At 46.5% G+C, this 24792-nt stretch overlaps 1 protein-coding gene across 1 annotated transcript; it reads right to left on the reverse strand.

The window, feature by feature from the left end:
• Positions 1 to 2702: 2702 nt before the first annotated feature.
• Cpa2 (carboxypeptidase A2) lies at positions 2703 to 24452 on the reverse strand. Its single transcript, XM_050141532.1, has 11 exons — positions 24314 to 24452; positions 21839 to 21920; positions 21040 to 21174; positions 20476 to 20571; positions 18605 to 18706; positions 16591 to 16689; positions 15205 to 15315; positions 13969 to 14059; positions 11777 to 11976; positions 8954 to 9038; positions 2703 to 3005 (listed from the first exon to the last, which is right to left on the reverse strand). Exons 1-11 carry the CDS (start codon positions 24376 to 24378, stop codon positions 2818 to 2820), a joined length of 1254 nt encoding a protein of 417 aa, XP_049997489.1. The 5' UTR covers positions 24379 to 24452; the 3' UTR covers positions 2703 to 2817.
• Between the last annotated feature and the right edge of the window lie 340 nt (positions 24453 to 24792).

A 24792-nucleotide genomic window follows, 5' to 3' on the forward strand; every position in this document is an offset into this window, starting at 1 on the left:
TACCTTGTCTGTCTTAGTACAGGTTCTGACAGGGTCAAAGAACCAACCTAATAAAAAGGGAGGAGGAGAAGTCACTGAGACCCAAGGGTCGCCTCCATCAGATGTGGCAGATGTCAGAGCTCTGTGTCCTCCCAACACTTTAGCTGAACCTATACCTTCCCTATCCACCAGAGGTGGGACTCTAGTGCACGTCAAGCCAGACTTCATCTTTGAAGTTAATAGTAAGAGAAACAAAAGACTGGAATCAGCTAGAAGCATGATAAAAAGAACTATTTAGTTCTAGACCCAGAGTTCTATGTGCTGAAACCCATTTCCCACTGTTTCCCAAGGAATGTCATCTATAAATATATAAATGAGTAAAGAAATCTAAATCATTAATGGAATGGCATGTCTAAAGAGAATTTGTGTGCAAGCAGAAAGACAAACTCAATGGGGCACAAGGCAACAAGACCAAAGTGGTATACGATGTTCTTCTGTTCATGTGTTGCTTTCATTGGTTAATGAATAAAGAAACTGCCTTGGCCTAGTTGATAGGGGAGAACTTAGGTAGGTAGAGAAAATAGAACTGAATACTGGAAGGAAGAAGGGAAGAGTCAGAGAAGCCATGGATCCTCTATCAGAGATGGACGCCAGTTAGAATCTCCAGTAAGCCACTGCCACGTGGCGATACACAGATTAATGGAGATGGGTTAAACTAATATATAAGAGTTAGCCAATAAGAAGTTAGAGCTAATGGCCAAGCAGTGTTTTAATTAATACAGTTTCTGTGTGGTTATTTCGGGTGTAAACTAGCGGGGCAGCCGGGACAAACAAGGGGCCCCCTCCTCATACAACACCAAAGGATACACAGGAGCCAGATGCCTGGCATCTTTCTGTTGTATTGAGTGAATGAAGGAACTTAAATCCATTGCTAACTCTGAAATGCTGCGCTACTTAAAACAGCGGTTCTCAGCCTGGGGATGGCATATCAGACATCCTGTATAACAGACATTTACATTACAATTCTTAATAGTAGCAAAGGTATAGTTATGAAGTAACAATAAAATAATTTTATGATTGGGGGAGGTCACCACAGCATGAGGAACTGTATTAAAGGGTCACAGCATTAGGAAAGTTGAGAACCACTGATTTAAAATAAAGGGGCTCAGCTGGTCATGGCAGTCCATGTCTGAAACTTGAAGTCATAGCATTTGACATACCGAGACAGGAGGATCACCTGTACTACTTAGTGGGACCCTAACCAAAAAGAAAAGAAGGAAGGGAGGGAGGGAGGGAGGGAGGGAGGGAGGGAAGGAGGGAAGGAAGGAGGGAGGGAGGGAGGGAAGGAAGGAAAAAAGATGAAGGATTGACACTTGCTACATCGATGAGCCTTGGAAATATTTTGTTATGTGAAATCGGCCCCACATAGAATGATGAATGCTATGGAATTTCAGTTCATGTGGTACCTGCCCTCACAAAATTCATAGACAGAGAGTACAGTAATGGTTATGAGAGGCTAGAGGGGAGGGCAATGCCGATTTTCCAATTAATGAGTAGGTGCTCCAATTGGAGATGATATGAGAAAGTTCTGGAGATGGACACCGGTGACAACGGCACAACATAGTGCACACACAACACTGCTGAGCTTTCCCCTCAATAAAGAACCCAACCCTTAAGAATAACCAACGTAGCACTCGGGAGGCACGAGGCCAGCATGGTCTACAAGAGCTAGTTCCAGGACAGGAACCAAAAAAGCTACGGAGAAACCCTGTCTCGAAAATCAAAATAAATAAATAAATGATCAATCAACGGGCCAGACATGAGAGCTCACACCTTTAATCTCCACCCTCGGGAAGCAAAGGCAGGTGGATCTCTGTGAGTTCGAGGCCTCCCTGGTCTACACAAGAGAGTTCCAGGACAGCCAGGGGCTACATAGAGAGAGACCTTGTCTCAAGAATGATCACAGGACAATTCTCCCTTGATGAGCCCATCGTATACTTTAGTCTCTCTCTCTCTTTGGGGCGTTTTTCTTTGGAAAGCCTATACCCAAACTCTTGGGTGTATCTTGCTTTCTTCTGAGCTCCTCTTATTCTGCGTCTTGCTTTTTAAAGATTTATTGATTTGATTTGATGTATGTAGATATTTTGTCTACATGGGTATCTGTGTACCTATCATACCTGGTACCAGAAGAGGTTAAAAGAGGGCATGAGATCCCCTGGAGCTGGAGCTACAGAAGTTGTGAACCACGGTGAAGGTGGGAGTCAAATGGGAGTCCTCGGTAAGAGCAGCCAGCGCTCTTAACGCTGAGTTAATATCTCTAGCCCATGTCTCTTTCTCTTACTAAAATATCTTTGTTAGCTACTGCCCCCCCCCCCAATTATCAACAGCCAGGTGTGGCAGCATGTGCCTGTGATCCCAGCACCTTAAAGGCTCGGGAGTTCAGACCCAACCTCAACCACATGAAACACTGTCCGAAGAAAATAAAACAACAAATTTGTATCATATGTAACTTATTACATTAAAAATGTAAAGGGTGTTGGGAATAGTTCACTTAGAACAAGTTAAACAGAAAGACACAGGTACAACACAGGGACTCGTGGCTTTGGGACAACAGAAACTGGAGAAACAGGAGCTGAGAATGAGGCTCAGTGGGGAAGGGCTCAGCTAGCAAGGGCAAGTCCCTGGGTTCAAATCCCAGTCCCACAAGCAAACAAACAAAATGAAGAAGAAAGAAAAGAAATGCTTAAGTTCCAGGTTAGGGCTAGAATAAGGAATAGTCAGGAGCCGGTTTTGCTTTACACCAGAGATTTTAATGGTGTCTGTCTGTTCTGCAGATCCCTAATAGGGGTGGTCTCGTACATGCTCCATGATGGTCTTCAGGCCAAGCCAGGTTTCTTCTGCCGTGGGCAAGATCTGCTTGGCTGGCAGGAGGAAGCCATATGAGCCTGTGTCTCTCAGTTCAAAGGCAAATGAGTATTTGATGCCAATATCATAGGCCCAGTCGATGCTTCCACCACTGGCTTGGTCTGAGGGGCAGAGGGAAATCAAATGTGGTTACACTGTCTCCGTTGACCTCCAGCACGATGAGAGATGGACCAAGGCCCTCTACGCACGGGCTAGAGGACTAGTCTCTGACAGAAAAGAGCATAAGGCTGACTAGTTTAAAATGAAAGAGGCCTTCAAATGGACACTGTACTTGGCCTCTCTTTGGTGCCATCGGGGAGCTTCCAGCTTTATTTACCCATTGGGAACTTTGCTTGATGCCCTAATTGACACCTCCCCCAGCTTAGGGAGGCCACACCATTTCCTTCTCCAGAAGGCACACACGTCGTTTTCTCTAGTGGGATAAAACAGATTACAAAGCGAGCGAGTGACTTGGTCCCTGGCCTCAGGGGACTCTTGCCATAAGGGTAGAGCAAGCTCCTATGTGATGTCACATCACATGCTGGGGATCATGGGTAAGCAAGTACAGTGATGTGCATCTGAGCTAAGTCTGGCCATTGATGTGGCACGTGATTATGATGAAGAAAGATGTCATTAGGCTACGAAGTCCTGAGGCATTCGTGACTCAGCAAAGCTGAGCAATGGCCTGGCCCCGAGGCCCCTCCCAGGGAGAACAGGTTGGGGTAGAATTGGAGGAAGCTACCAGCTACCTTAGAACAGAGACCAGGGAGGCTATTAGGGACACTCAAGGCTGATGTTGGGAATTACAAGTTACCTAGCCTTCATCCAAAAGTGCTGGGAGCAATAGTGTTTCAAATAACAGACTTTTGAGAGTTTGGAATGTTTGTATATGCATGATAAGATCTCTTGGGAGGAACCTTAATATAAAAAATTCATTTGTGTTTTAAGTGTAACTTGTATATCCACAGCCCAGAGATAACTTCATCACTACACCTAGCTTTGGCTCAGGCCCACCATGTAAGATCAGATATAGAATTCTCCACACATGGCCTCCCATTGTCAGGGGAGAGTTTTAGACCTGAGAGCATCTTGGCTTTGAGAACCTCAGATCTGGGATGCTCAGCCTGTAAAGCCCAGGAGTTTCTATGACCAGTGACTTTCATTCCCACAGCAGCCACCACAGTGCTTAGCAAACCGAAGACACGAAATGGTTACTAACTCACTTCAGCAGATCTTTGTGGGTTCCAAAATCACCACCTTGAACCTTTGGCCGAGCCAATCTCACTAAGAGGGGCAGAGAGGGTACAAAGTCTGGGCTTCTTGACCCTGCAAACCACTAGCTGGTAACCTAAAGAGCAAGCCAACTTCATCTCTAAGTTACAGAAGATCTGTGTCAAATGAGGATGAGCCGCAGCGGGAACGAGACCCGAGAAGGCAGTGGGTAGGATTACAGTCCTTGCTTGTGCTCACGAAAGAAAGAGTTATCAAGCCCTTTTATTCCACCATCTTTTGAGACTCCCAACAAGCCATTTCACAGATGGGCAGAGACAAGGGAGGGTAAGTAACTGGCCCAAGGTGATTGGGTTCCAAAGTGGGAGAACTACATACAATTCAGGTCAATCTTTCTGTCTCTGACGGTTGTGTTCCTTCTCTCGTGACTATGTGAAGGTTTCCAAAGCCCTTTGCAGGCAAGAAGTTGTCCAGGAAATGTCTCACCTACCAAAGATGTGCAGCTGGCCACTGCTTGGAGAAGAGCAGGTGCTCAGCCCCCAGCTGCATGCCAGCCTGAGTCACAGGCAAGCGCTTAGCTGGTTTCTAGAGTACCAGTGTTTCTCCAGGTGGGGGTGAGGCAGGGACCCAGAGTCAGCACTGGGCAGGGCTGCAGTCAGGAGTTAGGTGAAGGGAGTACCAGGTTCCACGGGTTCATAGGACACATCTGTATGCATCTGATATTAGCTTATTGGAACTATCTTTGATACCTGTGTCCTCAGCAAGAAAAATACATAGCCTTCCAAGGTCTGGCAAGGTAAAAGAAAAACTTAAATCTCTTATAATGAAATGGGTGAGACATGTATAGGGGATTGGGATTCAGGGGTACCAGGATAGCATTCTGCAGAGAGGCTAAACTCCAGCCTCCAACCCAAGGCTGCCAAACAAAGGCAGGCTCTTCTCAAACTTAAGTTGTCATCAGGGTCCTGGGTTAGATCCACTTTTCTGTGCCCACCACCAATACTCAGGGGCTCTGGAGAGTTCCCTAAGTGCTAGAGATACGGCTCAATCAGAATACTTTCCTATCATATATGAGGTCCTAGGCTCAATCAGTAGAATACTTTCCTATCATATATGAAGGTCCTAGGCTCCATCAGTAGAATACTTTCCTATCATATATGAAGGTCTTAGGATCAATCAGTAGAATAATTTCCTATCATATATGAAGGTCCTAGGCTCAATCAGTAGAATACTTTCCTATCCTATATGAGGTCCTAGGCTCAACCCCCAGCACCATGTAAGTCTAATACATCCCATGCCTGCAATTCTGGCACTCAGAAGTCTGGGGCAAGAGGACTGGATGTTAAAGATCATCCTTGGCTACAAAGTAAGTTCAAGGCCAACCTAGACTTTATGAAACTCTGCCAAAAATTAAAAAAAAAAAGGGTAAGACCAAGTTCATATGGAACATGGCTTTGAAAGTCTCAAAAACTCCAAAGCCCAAACAAAAAACCTCCAAAGCCATTCATTCCCACTGGGTGGTTAATCTTGCCATGGGACTAGATTCCTAAAAGGAACTTACAAAATATAATTAGTAGCTTTATCTTACATAAAATTGGATAAATCCAAGAACCCAGATTTATCCAAGAACTGAGATTTATCAATAAGATGAAATAGCAAATAAACAGCATGTAATTACAAAACACTCCACAGGAAGAGATGTTAACTTTAAGAAGATGAGCACAAGATATACACAGGCATTGGCTCCAGTTAAATATGTTTGGGTTCACTGACAACAGCAAAAACTCATTAATGAGATTGAACATGATAAGAAATATGTTGAACACCAAATTATTTTTCCCATAAAGTTTTTTAAAAATACTGTAGGTAGCAGGAAGAGAGAGAGAGAGAGAGAGAGAGAGAGAGAGAGAGAGAGAGAGAGAGGCACATAATCTAAAAAGAGAAACTTCCATGACCGATCATATCTTCAGAAGCACTTTTTGCATTTCCACAATGGATTTTGGATTTAATGAGTAAACCTCACTCCTCTGCTTTCTTGAACTCCCAGTAAAATAACCTACCTAGATGCCCTTCAACCGAAGAATGGATAAAGAAAACGTGGTACAGTTACACAATGGAGTACTATTCAGCTGTAAAAACAATGACATCATGAACTCTGCAGGCAAATGGATGGAACTAGAAAAACCATCCTGAGTGAGGTAACCCAGACTCAGAAAGACAAACACGGTCTGTACTCACTCCTATATGAATAGAAGATATAAAACAAAGCAAAGGATAACCAGACTACAATCCACAGCTCCAGAGATTTGGGAGCATGCAGGGCAGGGTGGGAGAGGGCAGAAAACATGGGAGGCAGAAGGCGGGTGGATCTCTGGGAGTCAAAGGCCAGGCTGCTCCCTCCACATAGTCTCCAAATGAAAAAGAAAACTGCAACTAACAAGTGGGCGTTCCCACAAACACTCCCTCCCCTCCCCATGGCTGAAGCTATATCAATATGCACGGTATGTCCGAGAACAGGCCCCTTTCCCCTGCACGCCCTCCCCACTTCTTGGCATCCACACTGGGTCAGCCATTACACACACGTACAGATGTCTATGTGTATGCATGTATCTTATGAAAGCAAACAAGAGCAGCCTCCCATTCCGAATCTCCCCGTTCCCTTCTCACCCACTCTTCTGCACCTACTCCGGCTAAGGCCGCTAATGAACTGGGAGAAACATTCAGTGGGAAATGTTCTTTCCTGTGTGCTGGCCTTTACATGGCCTTTATCGTTTCATCCACTGTCTCGTTTTTAATAATTGCTCTTCTTTCTGAAATCCAAGGTCCCTCTGCTTAGTTCTCCGCTGCCTTTCTCCTCTCAAGGTTCTTCCCACTCCAGATACAGCCTTGCTTTCTCGTTACCACCCTCTCCACAGAGCTCTTGCTACTCAAACTCCTTCCCTTCTGTGCCTCCCTCCCTCCCTAGCTGCTGAATCTCAGGGCCACATCATCTGAAGGCAGCACACCCTACAAGTACTACAAGCTCAATATTTCTACAATCGAATCCTTGCTCTTTCCAACGATCCCCTTTGAAGATCCAGAATGTCCTCTCAGGGAGTAGCACAACCCAATGACCTTCAGCAAGAAGCTCCCTACCTCCAATAAAGGGCAGGGAGCCAATGGCTTTGTGTCCCAGATACTGCCCATGGTAGTGCCATGTTCTAGCTTGGACCATCGTCTCCAGCCCTAACTCCCCCGGCTCCTGCTCGGGAATGCACCTACGTCCCGTCCATCACAACTCCACATCCACTCAACACTTCAACCGCTTCTCTGAAAACTCCAAAAATGGCTTCCGGAATCCCTGGAATTAAACTCAAAGTCTTCATATAACACACGCAGCCCATATCCCTCTGGCTTCCTGCCCCACGTCTTTCTTCCCAGCAACTCCAAACTTGCTTGTGGGTCTCAGAGTCCCTCATGCAAGTCATACTTCTGTACCCTTGGATCTGACTAGCTGGATCCTTTGCTCCTTCTTTAGCTACCTAATGGCCAATCTTTAAAGCCCGACTTTTGTCCCATGTGAAGCTTCTCCAGAGCATTAAATCTCCCACCACAGTTTTATAATACTCTTGAGCCATGTACAACCTACTCTGGCACATACATACTAATATTCCTTTGAATTCCCATTTATCTCTCTTAAATATGACCTCTGAGCAGGCAAGATGGTTCAGCAGGTGAAGGCACTTGTTGCAAGCCATATGATCTGGATTTGATCCCAGGAACACAGAAGGTGGAAAGAAAGAACTTATCCCCACAAGTTGTCTTCTGACCTCCACATATACATGTACATGCACATGCGCGCGCGCACACACACACACACTAAATGCAAAAGAAACAGAGTTCTTGGTCAGTTTCTTATATCCGCAGTACCTAGCGCCATGCTCAGCACACGGCAGACGCTGACTGAAACCTGTTGAACAGAATGAGTGTGCGTTTGGGGCATGTGCTCCTTTAGTTTCTGAAGGACCTTTGGGCTCGGGGCACTGTGGAAATGGACACTCGGCTGTGTAGTTTTGAGTTCCTTACTTTATATATAAGGAAGGGTCACTTAAATGGTTCAGAATTCAGGGTGCGCCGAGACCTCCTGCAGTACCCACTGGAAGGCAGAAGAGGCTCACAACGTCGATAGCAAACTTCTAGATTTATCCCTGCCTCACCCGCTTCCTCTCCTTCCTATTCCGTGCAAGACAGTTGCCTGTCTCAGCATCTTTTCATTGAACCATTGAACTGTCCAGGGGTTTCCCGCTGTTGCAATTTGGTTTGCTTTGGAGTTTTTGATACAGGAAACTGAACCCAGGGCTTTTGAACTCAGGACTCTGTGCATGCTAAGCACATGTTCTACCACTAAACTAAGCCCCCAGCCCCTAATCAGATCCTCTTAAAGGGGCCACGTCCATTTATCCCCCACCCTTAGTCCATGAGCTTACTCAAGGCAGGAGTCCCTCTTAGCCAAGAAAGGGAAGACTAATAAAACTAATAAAAAGCATGAGTTTTGGAGCAAGTTCTGATAAAGGTTCGTTTTTAGGCAGAGAGATTGTACATAACAGTATTGAGATGTAAGGTCCTGGACAAGCTCAGCAGACAGCACAAAATGCACAGATCCAGGAAGTCCTTTGTTATCACATAATAAATATTTCATGGGGAGCCCAGACCTTCTGAGGGAAGTAGGCAAGGGTGGGTTCTGTGTGTGAAGGACTCCCCCTTTCACGTGAGGGCGTTTAAATGCATTAGCCCAAGTTCAGAAGGTACTTTCCCCTTTAGTAGGTCATTTGTACAAACTTTTAGCAAATTAGATACTTACAGATGACGGAGCAGATTGGCCCCACTTTGTACTTGGTGCCATGCAGTCCTGTCAGAGACTTGGCAGCTTTTTGGGCCACTTCATCCTAGAAGGAAAAGTAAATGGATAGAACTTGTCTCTTCCGGTGGAAGAACACAGACTGGGGAGGCCTGGTTACGTAGTCTCCTTTGCTCCTGACACAGAACACGCCATTCTTGTTCTCTCAACCATTTCACTAGGAAGTAAACACATGTGTTGTTCCCCGGCCTTCGAACATACAACAGGGCGTGGTCATCTTTCATTATCCAGGCCTTTACAGTGCTCCAGAGAGCATCATTTTGCCACCAGCTCTCCTTGTTCAGAAAACTAACTGAAAATAGTATGGTGGCCAGACAGATCACTGAGGAAAGGGCTTTGTTGCTAAGCCTGAGAACCTGAACCCAATCCCTGTGACTCTCCGAGTAAAAGAAGAGAACCAACTCCTGCAAGCTGTTCCCTGGCTTACACACACACACACATATACACACAAATGTCGTTTTAAATTTTTTAGGAAGTGGGCTGGCCAGGTGGTGGTGGTGCATACCTTTAATGCCAGCACTTGGGAGGAAGAGGCAGAAAGATTTCTGAGTTCGAAGCCAGCCTGGTCTACGGGGTGAGTTCCAGGACAGCCAGGGCTACACTAAGAAGCCCTGCCTCAAAAACAAAACAAAACAAAAACAGTTGAGTGGGCTGAAGAGTCCTAAAGAGAACATATATGTACTGACCTCAGGATGTACCTAGGAAGTTGGTTTTTTTTTTTCCTCCAAGTTGATCCCTACACTGGCTTATTTCCCTATGGCTGTCTCTTTTTCCAAGAAGCAGCGCTCAGCAAAAATATTTTCCATTACTCAAGGGTTCCAATTTTGACTGATTGAGGCTTTACTGTCCTTGCTAAGGATAAATGTAAGGTCTTGAACTTGGGTCCAGGAAAACAACTGTACAAATACCAGATGGGGGAAACCTGGCTCAGCCAAAGCCTCTGAGAGCCTGGGGGTTTCAGTTGTCAGTGAGCCCAGCATGAGTCAACAGCACCAGTGTAAAACTGCCAAAGAGCTAAGGTGACCCTCAACTGCATCCCCGAAACTGTGCCCTGAGAGTATACGGGAAGCCATCCCATAGCTACAGCCGCACTCTCTGCTCTGTGCTGGATAACCACAGCACAGCCTTCGTGTTCACTTTGGGGAAAACTTTCAAGAATACAGACAAAGCTGGCACTCAGGAAACAGCAACTGGGCAGGGAGTGGAGCCCCATTTTGTAAGTCCTTAAAGGAATCAGGGTAGTTTGCAGGCAAGATGAAGTAAGGGAAGGCCCGAGAGAAGTGGGTTTCTAGTCGTTACGCAATTCACAGACTCAGTTCCTAAAAAGAACAAACTTCATCCACATAGCCAGATGCTAAAGCAGGACTGGGAGGTAAACAGTGGAAAGGAAAAGCTCTAACACTCAGGCTCTCCCTGGCATCATCAGGCTCCCTCGAAGGCAGAGACCCCCGCTCTGGCCTGCAGGCTACCTGGCTGTCTCACACATGCCTGAACACCGGATTTGGACAACAGAAGATTATCTAGGTGCAGGTATAGGTCTTGAAAGTAGAAAAGAGACCTCAAGAGGGAAGAGGTGTTTCAAAGGGCATGGACGTGGGGTGTGGGGGAGACACGTTATATGAAAGGGGAAGGAAGGACAGTGGCAGACAGAGAACAGGGAGCAGAGGGATGGGGAAGAACATGGGGGCAAGAATCCACCGGAGCAATTTTTTAATGCCGTAATGAAACCTTATACTTGGCATGCTAATTTTTAATTAAAAAATTAATTACATTTAATTTAAAAACAAACAATGGGATCAGGGAGTACACATTGGTTCCTTCCAACCCTGACATTTTCCCCCGGGTGTGACTTTGGTAAGAAGCCCCCTGCAACCCTGAAAACTGCCCTAACAAGCCTAAGACCCAAACTGAGAAGATGAAGACACGTTTGAACTAGAGCTGTCTATTCTGTCAGCCTGTGGCAGCTGACAAAAAAAAATCTACTTGAAGGTAAATCGTCCAAAAGGTCTCAATTCCAGGCTTATCCCTAGCAGATGGGTTTCAAAATCAAGCCTAAAAGCCAAACTGGAAATGTCTGCACATTCTCTTCATCTGGGAATAACTGTTGCTCAATTGTGAGCAGCTTCCTGAGATGTTACCAACTGACCCAAGGCTGCAGCCAATCTGTTTGTTTCTGAAGGGGGGCAGAAGACAGAAGGAACTGAGTTAGGGAAGAAAGTGTTTTAAGCACACACCATCTCCCAGCACGTTGTCATGTCAGGTCCCAGAGCCAAGGGGCTCAAGAAAGCCCTCGGTGAGAGCAGGGAGCTGTACTGCCTAGCGCAGAGCATCTATCCAGCGGTCCAGGAACACCAAGTCCATATCCGGAGGCTGATTAGGAAGTATACCCTGGGAACTGATGATGGCCAGCACCTAAGGCCAGCCAGGGTGGTTCACACCTGAAACCCAAGCACTCAAGAGGCTGAGGCCAGCAGGAGGATCATAATGTTGTCATTTTAGAGCCAACCTGGACCAGGCTACCTGAAGTAAGAGCCTGCCTCAAAAAGAAGAAAAGAAAAGCAGATTTTTTTATATCATCTATGTTAAGGTACCATTAATTTTTATGGATTCTACTCAGCAAAGAAACTCGGCTTACATTGGGTGTAGGTCCCATTACCTTTATAACTAGCATACCTCCTCCTTGGTACCTAACTGTACGACCGGCACTTAACTTGGCCACCCAGCAGATGTGGTTGTTGAAATCGAAATACGAATGGAGGGACTCACCAGCTCATCAGAGTCATCTGGCTTGGTGCATTTATAGCCGTAGGGGTACATGAGCAGTTGGGAGTAGCTGTGGAGCGTAATGAAAGCTTTGATTTGGCCATGACTCTTGATGAAGTCCACTATGGATTTCACTTCAACTTCAGAGTTGGCCTTGGGTCCATGGTACGAATCAGAGCAAGGGCTGCTACTGGCTCCCGGTCCTGGTGGGATGAAGAGGAAGAAGCCTACTTAGGACAGTAGCTTGAAGAAGGCACTGCGTGATGGAGGGGTTAGCACATGCATGAATAAGTTCCTCCTGTGTAAATCAGAGAAGCCCACCCTTGGGTTAGATCAAGTCTCTGCCTTGCAGGGCGTGGCCAGAAGACTAACTGAACTCATCCTGGGCCCAGCTCTTCTCTTAAAGTATGGTTCTTTTGTACGGAGGAAAGAGCTATCCAGTTAGATCGTCTCCCCTCTCTGGGAGCTGTTGGAAGAAGAGCTCCTGAGGCGGGTGGGGGTTCTGTAAGTTCCTTTCCTGGGACCTCTTCCAACCTGAAGAGTCCAGGAGCAGAAGTTTCGGTGCATCTGTACTTCGTGACTGGACCAAGTCACAAAGCCACAAATGTGAGGAACCTCTGACATTCTTTCTGCCCTGGAAGCCACCACATTTGACAAGGCCACCTTTGGCCTTGATTCTCTCAACAGCTCTAGTTGCTCAAGAGGGCTGAAACAGGGGTCCCTGCAGGCCTGGCAAGGGCTAGACAAGCGCTTTGGGAGCAGGTGGGGACTGAGATTTCCCAAGCTCTCTAAGTGAACTGGGTAAGATCCATGTAAACATAACTTCTGCCATTTTAAGTTAAAATTATTTAAAAATAAGGCTTCAGAGGGGGAAGTGCCATCAAATTCCTGGATACGGTTCAATATCCAGGCTCTCTGGCGCTTTGATTATTTTTTTCCTACGCACAAAATAATAAGAATAATAAATTGTTAAAGCAATGAACGAAGTTATCACTCATGCATATCCCATCGCATGTCCCTGGTGGGTCCTGTCTCAGTTCTGTGACTCTCGATAATTCATTTGGTTTACAAATATTTAATGATTGCGCTCTGTGGTGCAGACTCTGTGCCAGGTATTAGAAGAAAGCCCACAGCCCAGTGTTTGCAAGGCTTAATCTGCATTGTCAACTTAACTGGATTTGGAACTCCCAGGAAAGACACCTCTGGGAGCTCTGAGGTCTTTCCAGGGGAATTCAGCCGAGGAGAGAAAACCCACCCTAGAGTCCGAATGTGGGTGACACTCCCCCACAGGCTGGGGCACTTGAGCGTTTACAGAAGGACAAAGAGGAGGAGCCAGCTGAGCCCCAGCTCTCAGCTCTCTCTGCTGTTGGCCGGGAACGCAATGCACCCACATTCTTATAATTTTGGTTGTGAGCTTAGCCTTTAACGGCTGAGCTATCCCTCCAGGCCACGGTGCACCCACATTCTTCATCTGCCACGGCCATGATGGAATGTTCCTCCAATCTTGTAGCCAAAATAAGCCCTTCTCTCCTTGAGATGCAGTTTGTCAAGTGTGCAGTCACCTCCATGAGAAAAATCACTGATGCGCTGGTACTGGAAGTTCGCAGGAAAAACAACAAATTTCAGTTCTGTGATTAGTGAAGCCAAGGTTTAACTGGTGCCTAAAAGCATGAAAGAAACCCCAAGCAGCTTGCCAGTGGACCCCCAAACAGAAAAACTGCAGTCAACAAGCCAGATGAGCAAGCTAACGTTTTATCTTTGCCTCTGTTCCAAAAAAAGAAAAAAAAATCCATGTCTTAATTCCATTTGTACTTCTTTTTTGTAACTTTTCCTTCTGGAAGCATCTACCAGATGATGTAATGCATGTCTTCCTAATAGATCCTAACCCCCTCTAGCGGTTGGTTCAGCGCTTCCTGCGCTCCCGCCATTGTGCAAAGCCTGGCTTCTTCAGCTCGGACGCCTGAAGGGAAAGCAAGACGTGCGCAAACCACACTAAACGCTGCCCGGAGCTGTGACAGTGTTGCACACCCTCCCGTGAAGGGGGAGGCTTTAGTGAAGTGTTTTAGAGAGGTTTTAAAATGACTTGAATCCTAAATGGACTGAACAGTCTGACGGCACTGCAGAGCCCCGGCTAAGCAGTCGGCCGCCCAGACAGCAGTCTCGACTGTCCCTGGAGACGACCACCCCGCACTCACCTCCGAAATTTGCATCCCAGTTCCGATTAGGATCCACACCAGCACAGAAGCTTCCAGACAGTTTAGACCGGGTCTTTCGCCACATACGATTCTTTTAAAATCCCAGCAAACAGGAATATGGGGGAAGAAAAGGTGGTCATCCCTGTTGATCAGCAGGTCCTTTCCCCGAGTACCCCTTCCCCTGGCTCCCTACCTTCAGAACTGCACAGGATTTATTTGGCCCACAGCTATGTCAAATGGTCCCCACATAGGGTTCACTTTCTGTATTTCCTCTCTCAAATAAATGCCTGCCAAGCCATGTTCCATAAAACATGGTTCTTTTCAATGCTAGCCACTACCACAACAAAAAAAAAAAAAAAAAAAGGGAAAGATGGAATTTCTGTGAGAATGGTTTGGGGAAAACGTGGGGCTAACTCAGTAACCTTACTACAGAACTGCCAAGGGTGTTCAATGTTTCAATGTTTTTTGAGAAGCTCTGAGAGATCAGAGGCGGCCTTTCTTTGCTTGCCTGTGGACCCTGCATTCATGCGGTGTGCCGGGCTGTGAATAGAGACTCTGAGTCCCTTTGAGAACGTTGGGCATTGTCCTCGTTATCTGCTCTCCACAAGAAGAAACTTAAAACTCGGATTCGTTTTGAATATACGTGAGGTCGCAATGCCACAGCGGTGTTCCTGCCATGCCATCTTACAGAGAGGGAGCCTACATAACTCCTTTTAGTGATATTACAGAGGATTTCTTTGACAAATTGTAAGTAAAAAAAAATGCTGGGATGCGTTGTGCTGCCTACTTAACTCCTATGGCAATCGAGTTGTCAGCAGGGAATATCTGCCTCCTCTTTCCTATCAGTCCAGCACACGCACGGATACACACAGACGCACACACACACACACACACACACACACACACACACACACACACATACATCTCGGAGATAATTGGGACAAGTCTCCTAGGTGACTCACTGTCCAGCCTAACAGCGGAAACAGGCTCTGGCTGAGTCGACATGTAAAGACATCGCATGTGAGAATAAGGAATGATTGCAAACATTTCCCTTTGCCCCATCTCAAGGCCACTACTGAGAGATTAGGCTTTCTGCTTAGAGCAAATCAAGAACAGAAAGATGACTTTTGTTTGGTTTTCCAAGCTCCTGCCTGTCCTCTTAAGCCCTATGGATGTTAAAGACACGCGCACACACGCACACAAAACAACAAGAAATAAATGGATTAAATGGCTTACAGTGGTGTGGGAGTACACATATCCATCAGGGTTTGTGACAGGCAGCAGGAAGACATCCAGGGTATCCAGAAGGGAAGTGATGGATGGATCGGTTCCATACTCAGAAGCAAGCTGAGTAGACACACAGAGTTTTCAGTATTGCAAGCCAGAAAACACACTGCAAAATACTATGGCACTGTGGTTATGTGCTTTGGTTTCTTGTTTTCTTTTGTTTTATTGTTTTTCCAAACATGAATTAGGGACCATTGTTGATCGATGGGAACCTTCCAAATCCCTTGCAGAACAGTCTCCTGCAGCTTAATCCGCACACCAATGTCTACAGCTTCCCTTTCTGGTGACAATAATTGTCTCACATTAAATAGATGTCCGTTATCACCCATCCATTAGAAGTAGCAACACTTTTCTCCCTAGTATTTGCGGTGACGCTTTTTGCAACGGCGGGCAATGACATGTGTGGTTTATTTGGATCTGTGAACCAAATTATAAAAACTTAATATTCCTTAATCCTCCCGTGGGGTGACTTTCCAAAAGAACTCGACCAACATCAGATTACTTAAATATGCGGGGACTTTGCTAAAGGTATGGAGAAGCGGTTAAATTCCATTTGGGAAATTACATTTTGACTGCAATCAATTGCAGGAGAGTTGAAGTTTCTGCCGGATTAAAATTTATTCATTTCCTGTGCTCAGCCATCCTAAGGCATTACTATTCAACTGTTAAATATCCATTTCATAATACCCTAAAGGTAACCGCATTTTAATTGAAGGGAAAAATGTATCAGTCGGCATGCACGTGGTTGCACATGCTTGAATGATCTGATGTGGATTGATTTCCTTTGCTCATGAATTAACATTCTGATTTATAGCGTGTCATTTTGGAATTACTTAAGAAACAGCAGCCTAGATCACACCCAGCATCGTGTCCTGACTCTTGTGCCAAGGACCATCAGAATCAGAGTTTGGCGATATTCACGACCCAGACACCCCCCAGCTCATTACACTTTAGATCTGTATCTGTAGGTCAAAGCAAACTGTTCTTGCTCTCTGAAGCCCTTTCAAGATTTTATAGGAGAGGCACTTCTCTCAAAGTATTGAGCTTCTCTCCCGGTACTAGGCTGAAACTCGAAACCCAGAGGCCCCGCCGGCTACCCTTTGCAATTCTCTGGCTTGCTGTGTTTTTAGCAGGGGGCCCAGAGGCACCAGTACCGTGATCCTAGATGGGGTGAGGCAAAGAAAAGAAAGATTGGCAGACTCTGTTTCCTGCCAGTGTTGTAAGAGAAGGATTTGCCTGAGAGTGCTTGCAATCAGGCCCACCGGGACAGTGTGTGTTTACTTAGTGAGTCTAACTCCCAAAGGACAAAATATGTGAAGAATTTTAAGCAATGACCTTATTTGCTGTCCACAGAGCCGTGGCTTGAGTAACCCACTCTCGAGCGTGGATGCCCGCGTCTAGCCAGATGGCTGGCTTGTCTCCTCCCGTGCTGAACTGCAAAACAAGCATAGCGCAAGCACAGCAATGGAAACCGCTTCTTCCAGTAGGCGCCTCCCCCAGGGTCTTTCTCTGTCCCCTTTCTGTCCTCGACAGGATTAAGAGAACAAGAGGAGATGGACAGGTGACACTGGCTTGATTCTTCTGTCCGTTTGTTTGGCCCCTTTCTCTTAACAAAAGCTTAAATGGAGATTACAAGCAAAGCAAATTTTACCTCCCTTGATGTTTCTGAAAAAAAAATTATCGTAGTTAATGTAATGAAAATATGCTCACATGTTCTTAACTGGGGAAAAACAGGTTCCGGGTAGTATGTCATTCTTCTTATTTAAAAGAGTAGTTAGTGTGGGAGCAGGCATGGAAGCAAATGTATGAGGGGGTGAGGAATGGACAAAATGAAAAAACAGTTTACAGCTCTCCTCCTATAGCTGTGAAATTAGAACCGCCAGACCTATTCCTAGCCTCCCTGTTTGTTGGTTGGTTCCTCTGTTTTCCAATGTTTTTGCATGGATTGTGTTATTTTAGTTCTAAGACTCTCACCAGAATTTTCCGGGCCCTGCATCGGAACAGGACGGCAAGCCCCCACGGCTCTCCGGAGTTTCAGTTTTATGATCTAAGTGACTGGGTTATTTGGAACAGTGGCCTTGCCAATTGGATCAGTAAATAGGGAGGAAAAGATTATTTTTGCATCATCAGTTTCTATCTCTGTGTGGCATTCTAAGCGCAACAGATTAAGGTAAATGAGAAATGCAAATTCTTGCTAAAAAAAAATGTTACATTTCACAGGTTTGGGAAAGTTTTGGTAAAAATGTTTTGAGCCTTTTCCTTCAAAGTGCTAAGATGAAACAAGTTGGGGGCCTTAAAAAACAAACAAACAAACAAAATGTCTCAACCACCAAACCACTTGGAAAACCGGAGGTCAGGAAAAACCAAGGCAGAGGAGAATTTAGGGTTCCCTGACTCACAGGTAGGCCAGCCGGTAAAGAAAGAAAAAAAAAAAAAAAACGGGCAGCAAACAGCCCCAGGCCAAGCCTCCTGCAGTAGGCAAACCACCCCTCCCAGGCCTGCTTAGGGGGAAAGGCTCTGCTTAGGGGAAAGTTAGTCAGTTGGTTCCTAGCCACAACGTTTCCAAATTTAGCCGGCCGTTGTGACATTACCTCCCGCCACACACACCCCTTAACAAACTTTCTAGGAAGTCTGGGGAAACACTTTTTGCTGTTTTTCTGAACAAAGTGCAAATGCTTGAAACTATCAACCCAAAGACTCTTTGGGGTGACAGTAGCAGTGAACCTTCGCCGTTTTTTTCAACTGTCACCTAAAAAACAAAAAACCCTTCGTTCCAGGGCCTTGCCTTCGCATTTAGTTGTCCGTCATCATCTGCACACAGAGAAACTTTTATTTAAAATGTAGTTCGGGCAATTGCTAGGTTTTTTTTGTTTTGTTTTGTTTTGTTTTTAAGCTGCCTTTAAGAGAAGAGAGCGAGAGGAAAAGAAAAATCCGCAAAGAACTCCCACTTCGATTAATTTCCCAGTGTTCGCCCTCTCCTTCCTTCCTTTCTCTCCCTCCCCTCCCCCGTGCCCGCCGCCTCTCCTGCTCGACTCCAATTGGTGCTCTCAGCCCAGCTCCCGGAGAGCGCATCTATCAGGACCCGAGCATTAATTCTCTCCTGCAGACCTGCGTCAGCGTGCAGAAAAAGAGGGGAAAAAAAAAAAGGAAAAGAAAGAAAAAGGGGGGCGGGCGGTGGTGGGGGATGCTTAAAACCAGCAAAGACCGGTTAGGATGAAAAAAAAGAGAGAGCGAAAAGGGTGGGAGGAGGGGGTGGAGGTGGGAGACCTGCTTTGCAAGCCGAGCTGGGAGGAGCGGGATTCTAGAAGCATCGAGAGATGAGAAACAAAAGTCTCTGCCCGCTTTATACCTTGAGCACATTCATGGGCCGATTCTCAAAAGATGAACCGATATTCACTTTGCTCACTAGACCAGGGTGCTCAGCCACGAGGTTATCCATTTCTTGGTGAATCTGAAAGGTTCAAATGATGAACAGGCATCTGTTATTTAGTGACCAGGGGAATGCAGCTAGCAGGGTCTCCTCACCCCTGCACTCCCGGTCTCCCCGCATTCCGGCTGGGGGCGGCTGCAAGCCTTCACCCGGATGATGAGTCACTTTGAAACAGAGAAGCCATCTTGCCGCCGCAGAGCCGGTTCTTTCCAGTTCTGTGCAATGTAAAATGGCACTTGTCTGGTTTGCCTGTGGCTTGTTTTCCCCCTAGACCCTGTCCGGAAGGGAAGCCTTTCGCCCTCACTAGCAAACCGCAGTGGCACCGAAAGAGATGTGACCGGCTTGCACTACAAAACACAGCTGCACTAGCGCAGGCCCCGGCACAATGGGGATGTCCTCCAGCCACTGGCTACTCCGACCCCAGTTTTGAAGGCTCATTGAGATTCTGTCCGTTCTCCACATATCCAGGCTGCGACCATTACAGAAGCAAAGTATCCAGCTGTTGCCAGCATTTGCTGTCGCAAACACCTATTTGTTAGAACAGCAAGTGGGGGAAGATACCCTTTTTTATTCTTCTAGTCAAACTAACACACTTTTTTCTGGGAGAGGGTTGGAAAGTAATAACACACGCACATATTATACAAATGACGTAGCCCCGTGTTCAATTGCACTGATGTTTCTGGCAGTGAAACAAAGGCACAAATCCGTTCGAGTCGTATTTTGCCTCCAAATCATTTAAAATAGCGTTTTAAATGCATTTTAAACCTCTTTATCTGGAGGCTTAGTGCCCCTTTACTCTTTCCTACTCTGCGCTTCACCCCTGAACTCCCCAGTCGCCACCCACCCACAGTCAGGCAGCGCAGAGAAATAAGCCAGCATCAGCTTCCAGAAAGGCTCTTGTCACATTAGTAAGTGCAGTGTTCTCCTTGGACCCACAGAGCAGCGCATAGTCCAGGCAGAGAAAGAAGGGATGGAGACCCGGAAAGGCAGAGACTAGACTCTGCTACTGCTACCGTATGACCTTGGATCGCCGTGCAGTTTGGGGGCCGCTGACACCCTTGTGTGGGTAGGACTCAACAGCTTCAAAGTGGCCCCTGATACATCCAAGACCATGGCTAATCATCGCTCTCGGGTGATTCTGTAGCCTGTGCAGCTTGGAAATCAGCAAAGGAGTGTTGTGGGAAGAGTGGGAAGGAGCTATTTGTGGACTCACTCACAGCTTCTGGACACCTCCAAAATAACTGTGTGGCTGTGGGGCTGGACAAGCCGACTTCAGTTCCTGCATTAAGCAGGCACTGCCCGTGAAATCTGCTAGGAAATACAAGGAGCATAGTAGGCCTGGAGAGATGGCTCAGCGGTTAAGAGCACTGACTGTTCTTCAGGAGGCTCTGGGCTCAGTTCCCAGCACCCACTTGGCGGCTCACAACTGTCTGTAACTCCAGTTCCAGAGGCTCTGACACCCTCACACAGACACACATGCAGGCGAAACACCTATGCACATAAAATAAAAATAAATAGTTTTAAGAAATTCTGCTGGGCAGTGGTGGCACACGCCTTGCCTTTAATCCCAGTACTTTGTGGGTTCGAGGACAGCCTGCTCCACTGAGCAAGTTTCAGGACAGCCAAAGCCACACAGAGAAACTCTGGGGGGGGGGGGGGAGGCACGACGACGGGACACGGGACACAGACACACGACAATATATCTATGTTATCAAATCACCAGGTAGGGTAGCCTTTTCATCAGGGAAAAGAGGAGCTTGTTTCTCTGATTCCCGTTTTGAAATGCCTACCTCGTCCAAGGTATGGTAGGCCCCAAAGTTGAAGTTACCACCTCGCTCTCTTCGCTGATTGATCAGCATTTCTTCACGCTCTTGATCCAACAGAACCTAAGATAGAACAAGTCTGTGATTAGCTGCCAGCCACGCATTCAGTCTGGTGGTGTAAGTGAGGTGCTGACACTTGGTCCTCAGCACCAAGCTTTCCTCATTGTACGCCTATCTTGTCCATCGGCTCTGGGTCACACACTTCTCTTCCTCTGGTAGCACTCTGAAGAGAGATGGGGTATGCGTGGGCTGGGGGCCCGGCAGCAGCCGCAGCCCCAGGGTGACGGCACCTTTAGGCACCTTTAGGCGGTCTTGTGGCTCAGCCTGCGTTTCTGAGTTAACCTCTAATTAAAAACTAATTGAATCACAGATTGCTTTTCTTCCATTTCCACGAAATGCTAAAAGGACTGGGAGCTGCGTTTCTCCACCAGTCTGCAGCAGAGTTCACACTGACGAGGCCCACGGGAAACCCACAGGTCCCTTTCCCGGCAGCGTGGAGAGGACCAAAAGGCCTCTGTCTGGCATACTTACTTGAACGTCTTCAACCATGATGGAATAAGCAATCCCCTGGGACTCAAGGAACACTTTGACTGTCTGGACGTTGCTAAAGGGGACTCGGACGTGGACTCTTTGCCTGGGGATGGTGGGTGATTTCCAAAAATCAAGCTGAAAGGGATAAAGGGCCAAGCCAAGGATTATTCTGGAAGAAATAGAGAGATGTACCCTGAAGGATCTCGGTAACGCAATGTGTTACCTAGTTTATTTTGCATCTACAAAATCAGAATCACTCTGGACCCGCTATCTTAGAGCAACAAGAGTTTCTCTGTACCCGAGCATCAGCAAATATGTTATGTTTTTAGTACATACATCCCACGGCTAGATATTAAAATTGGCAGAGGAACAGATGATTTTAAATTATGGGAAGTCTTAAAAAATAAAATCAATCTGGCACTCAAGTGATCCAATTCATTTCATCATGGGATATTAATGCCATAAATTATTTTAGAAGGGAAATAATGAATTAAAGGTGCTCAGCGGTGTTGCAAAGTAGCTCTCGGTTTTCATCCTTTGTTCCTTCCCTCAATAGTCCTCAGAGATATGTAGAAAAATGGTGTATTTTTTCCTCAAATTTCTGATTGTGAAAATGAGTCTCACGGGGAAAGAAGGCGGTCTGCTCAGTGCCATCGAGCTGGGACTAACGCTCAGACTTTTGGAAGCCCAGCCCCAAGTCCCAGCCTCTCACATTACCTCTGAGGGGTCAACATGGTCCAGGCATGCCCTGCTGGCATTACTTACTGGACGGAGCAAAAGCTGAGGCTATGGCCAGTACCTGAAGATGCTCTTCAGCCTCCAATTGCATCAGAGTTGTAATCTGCTCTTCATTACTGGGGATGATCTCAAGAACTTGGTCCCTAAGAAATGTTAACCACAGACATGACCTTAAAAGCAAAGCCTGTGCACCGTCTCCTGTGGCTTTCTGCTCCCGTCAGCCTCCGCAGGGCGGAGAGGAATGCGACAGTCCACAATCTCTTTCACAAGCCAGAAGCTAATAAATTGTACACTGACCCACGTCCCCAGAACAAGGAGGTGATCAAACGGCTTTATTTCCTCCAAAGAAACACTATCTAAATAATGATTAAGAAGTGTACCTGCTGCTAGCAGGAAGCGTGCCATGAAAGGGTCCTTTCCTCGAGCTAATGAGTATTTGTCAAACAACACCTGCCTCTCATAAAGCACTGGGTTCTAAAACATGTCCGTGCCTGCTTTTCAAGGAGGAAAGGAAGGAAGGAAGGAAGGAAGGAAGGAAGGAAGGAAGGAAGGAAGGAAGGAAGGAAGGAAGGAAGGAAGGAAGGGGGAAAGGAGAACGATTAAGTTGGGGCCTGTAGAAGGAATGAGACCCACATCTGGGGAGACGTGAAGTTTTCTAGTTTGTTTGTTTGTTTGTTTTCTTTCTTTCTTTATTTGGTTGCTCTTTGTTTTATTTTGTGGCTGAAACTACAACACCATCTCCGGGTCTCATGATGTAAACAAACTCGGGGCACAGCCAGCAAAAACTGAGGCCCCGGCAAATCAAATGGTGTATCGTACGCACTTGCACTGGCACACACGCTCTAAGGAGAAAGGGCTGTCGTGGAAGAAAAGAGAAACCCCCAAACTGGCAAGCAGATTGTCAGAATTTCTTAATAACTGGGCCTTCTTTCTCTGTTCATTTTCCAAGCAGGCTGGCTTCCGGTTCGTTGGTGGTGCTGAGAAGGGCCTCAGCGGTGAGTCACACCGGTTCCAGTGCAGTCCTGTGTAACCCGCAAGTGGCAGACCCCAAGGTCTTCCAGACCCTTCTGCCTGCGAGTCTCCATCTGCCACGAATGGTCTGAAAATTCTTCCATTTGGGACTCATTAGTTTTAGTTAATGCATGGAATCCCAGGGGTCCTCTTTTAAAACGAGGGGCTGGGAAAAGTAACACATTAGACTAATATTTCCTGGTGTGTGCTCTAAGGAACAGCAGATCCTGGAGCTCCTCAGCCAAGATGGCAGGGGTGTGAACTAAAGAATAAGAAATCCCTCCTAGAGCTCTAATGCATACTTACTTAGTCAATGCTCTAGAAACCCTAAAGTTATTTAACTCTTTGATTCCCAAATTGAATTGACTAGCTAGTTTCATGGATTCCCTGAGAATACTCTCCAGAAATGCTCCCAAACCCCGTTACAGAACTGTGGCACCAGGACTCGTGTAAGGAGTCAAATCTAGAAGCCTGGCACTAGGGTTGGCGGAGGGGGAGGGGGTAGCCTAAGTTATATATGAGTTCTGGGGCTGCCAGGGCTCCAAAACAAACAAACAAACAAACAAACAAACAGTAAAATCAAAGCATTTCAGAGCAAAGATGAGTCCGGCAGCCAGGAGAGACATTAGCCTAGACCCACAGCCCTGGCTTTCCTGGTGACGGAGGCTCTGCTACCCAGATAAGAACCCGAAGAGTGGCGGACAAAGGCTGAGAGGAAGGAGTCTCCAGCGAGGTCGGAGAAGTGGACAGGGAGGAACACCTACTGTGTGACCCTCGAGAGTACAGTAGGCTCCTCCCTACTGCCCATCAGCCTCATATTCTGACCACTGGGGAGAGACGGGCAAGGTCAGACTTGGAAAAAGCATTTTTTTTTTACAAAATGGAGTCCTTCCTGTCACATCCCACTAAAATGTCATCTAGGACATGGGAAAGAAAGAACAGGTCTTGACGTCACACTCCAGGATGTATCTCACAGAACCAACCTCCCACAGGAAAAACAAACCAGCCTGCTCCATCTCTAAGGCTACTCTCACTTAGCTGATGAAGGAACTCCCAGCCATAACCTTAAAACTAACGTCGCTCAGTGGTTGCCCTCACTCGACAGCTCCCAACAGGCACCAATGGGGCCAAGGTACAGCCACTACTCAAAATCCATTTCTCTGTCTTAACAAAATCCCTTACCTCGTCTTTTCTCCAGTCTCTATACATAGTAGAGGCCACCACGGACTGGGACAGTCCCAAGTGCAATCCTGTTCTTTATTCCCAAATAGACAGTCTCTTGGCGTTCGACAGTCTCCTTCTTTTCTTCCTTCCACGGCCAATCATCTCTTCCCTGACTAACTCCTATTTTCCCCACTACACCCACCTCCACCCCCCCACACACACACACTAATCTAAGAGAACTCTTGACAACAATGAATACATACAGCCCTTATTCTTATTCTCTGACCAAGTTATGAGCAAATGAGAGGCTTCATGAACCCGGTAAGCAGGATTCAAATAAACACTAGAGAGTGTCACTTACCCCACAAATGTTTCTTGACAGTAGACATGCCCCAATAGGGCACCCAATAACAGGATCAACCTCATGCTCAAGCTTTTCCCAGAGGCCAGCCTTCAGAGCCCTTCTTGAACCTTATAGGGAACCAGGCTGAGGGCTATCTATTGGCCCTCCGAGAATTCAAGAGATCCCCATGTGGTAAAATTCTCACCTGCTGGTGAAATTCTCAAGGCCACAGATACCAGCGTGTGCTATCTGTATATTTTCCCCTTTTAAGGAGAGATAATAATATCAGTGGAAAGAAAACAGAATTGCCACAGCACACCAAGGGCAACGCAGACATTTCTGATTTGGAACATGAAGTACCACTAACCCTGTTTGGTGATAGAAGCCAGATTAATAGACCCAGAGGTTAAAGTCCTTTCTGGGTCTCTGACAAAAAGAAAAAAGGGAGGGGGGGCAAAGCATTTATAGCAATTACTTGGCATCCTGTCTATCACATT

Source organism: Alexandromys fortis, unplaced genomic scaffold, assembly GCF_014885135.2.
Source record: "Alexandromys fortis isolate MF-2015 unplaced genomic scaffold, M_Fortis_MF-2015_v1.1 scaffold_44, whole genome shotgun sequence".
Classification (NCBI taxonomy): Eukaryota; Metazoa; Chordata; class Mammalia; order Rodentia; family Cricetidae; genus Alexandromys; species Alexandromys fortis.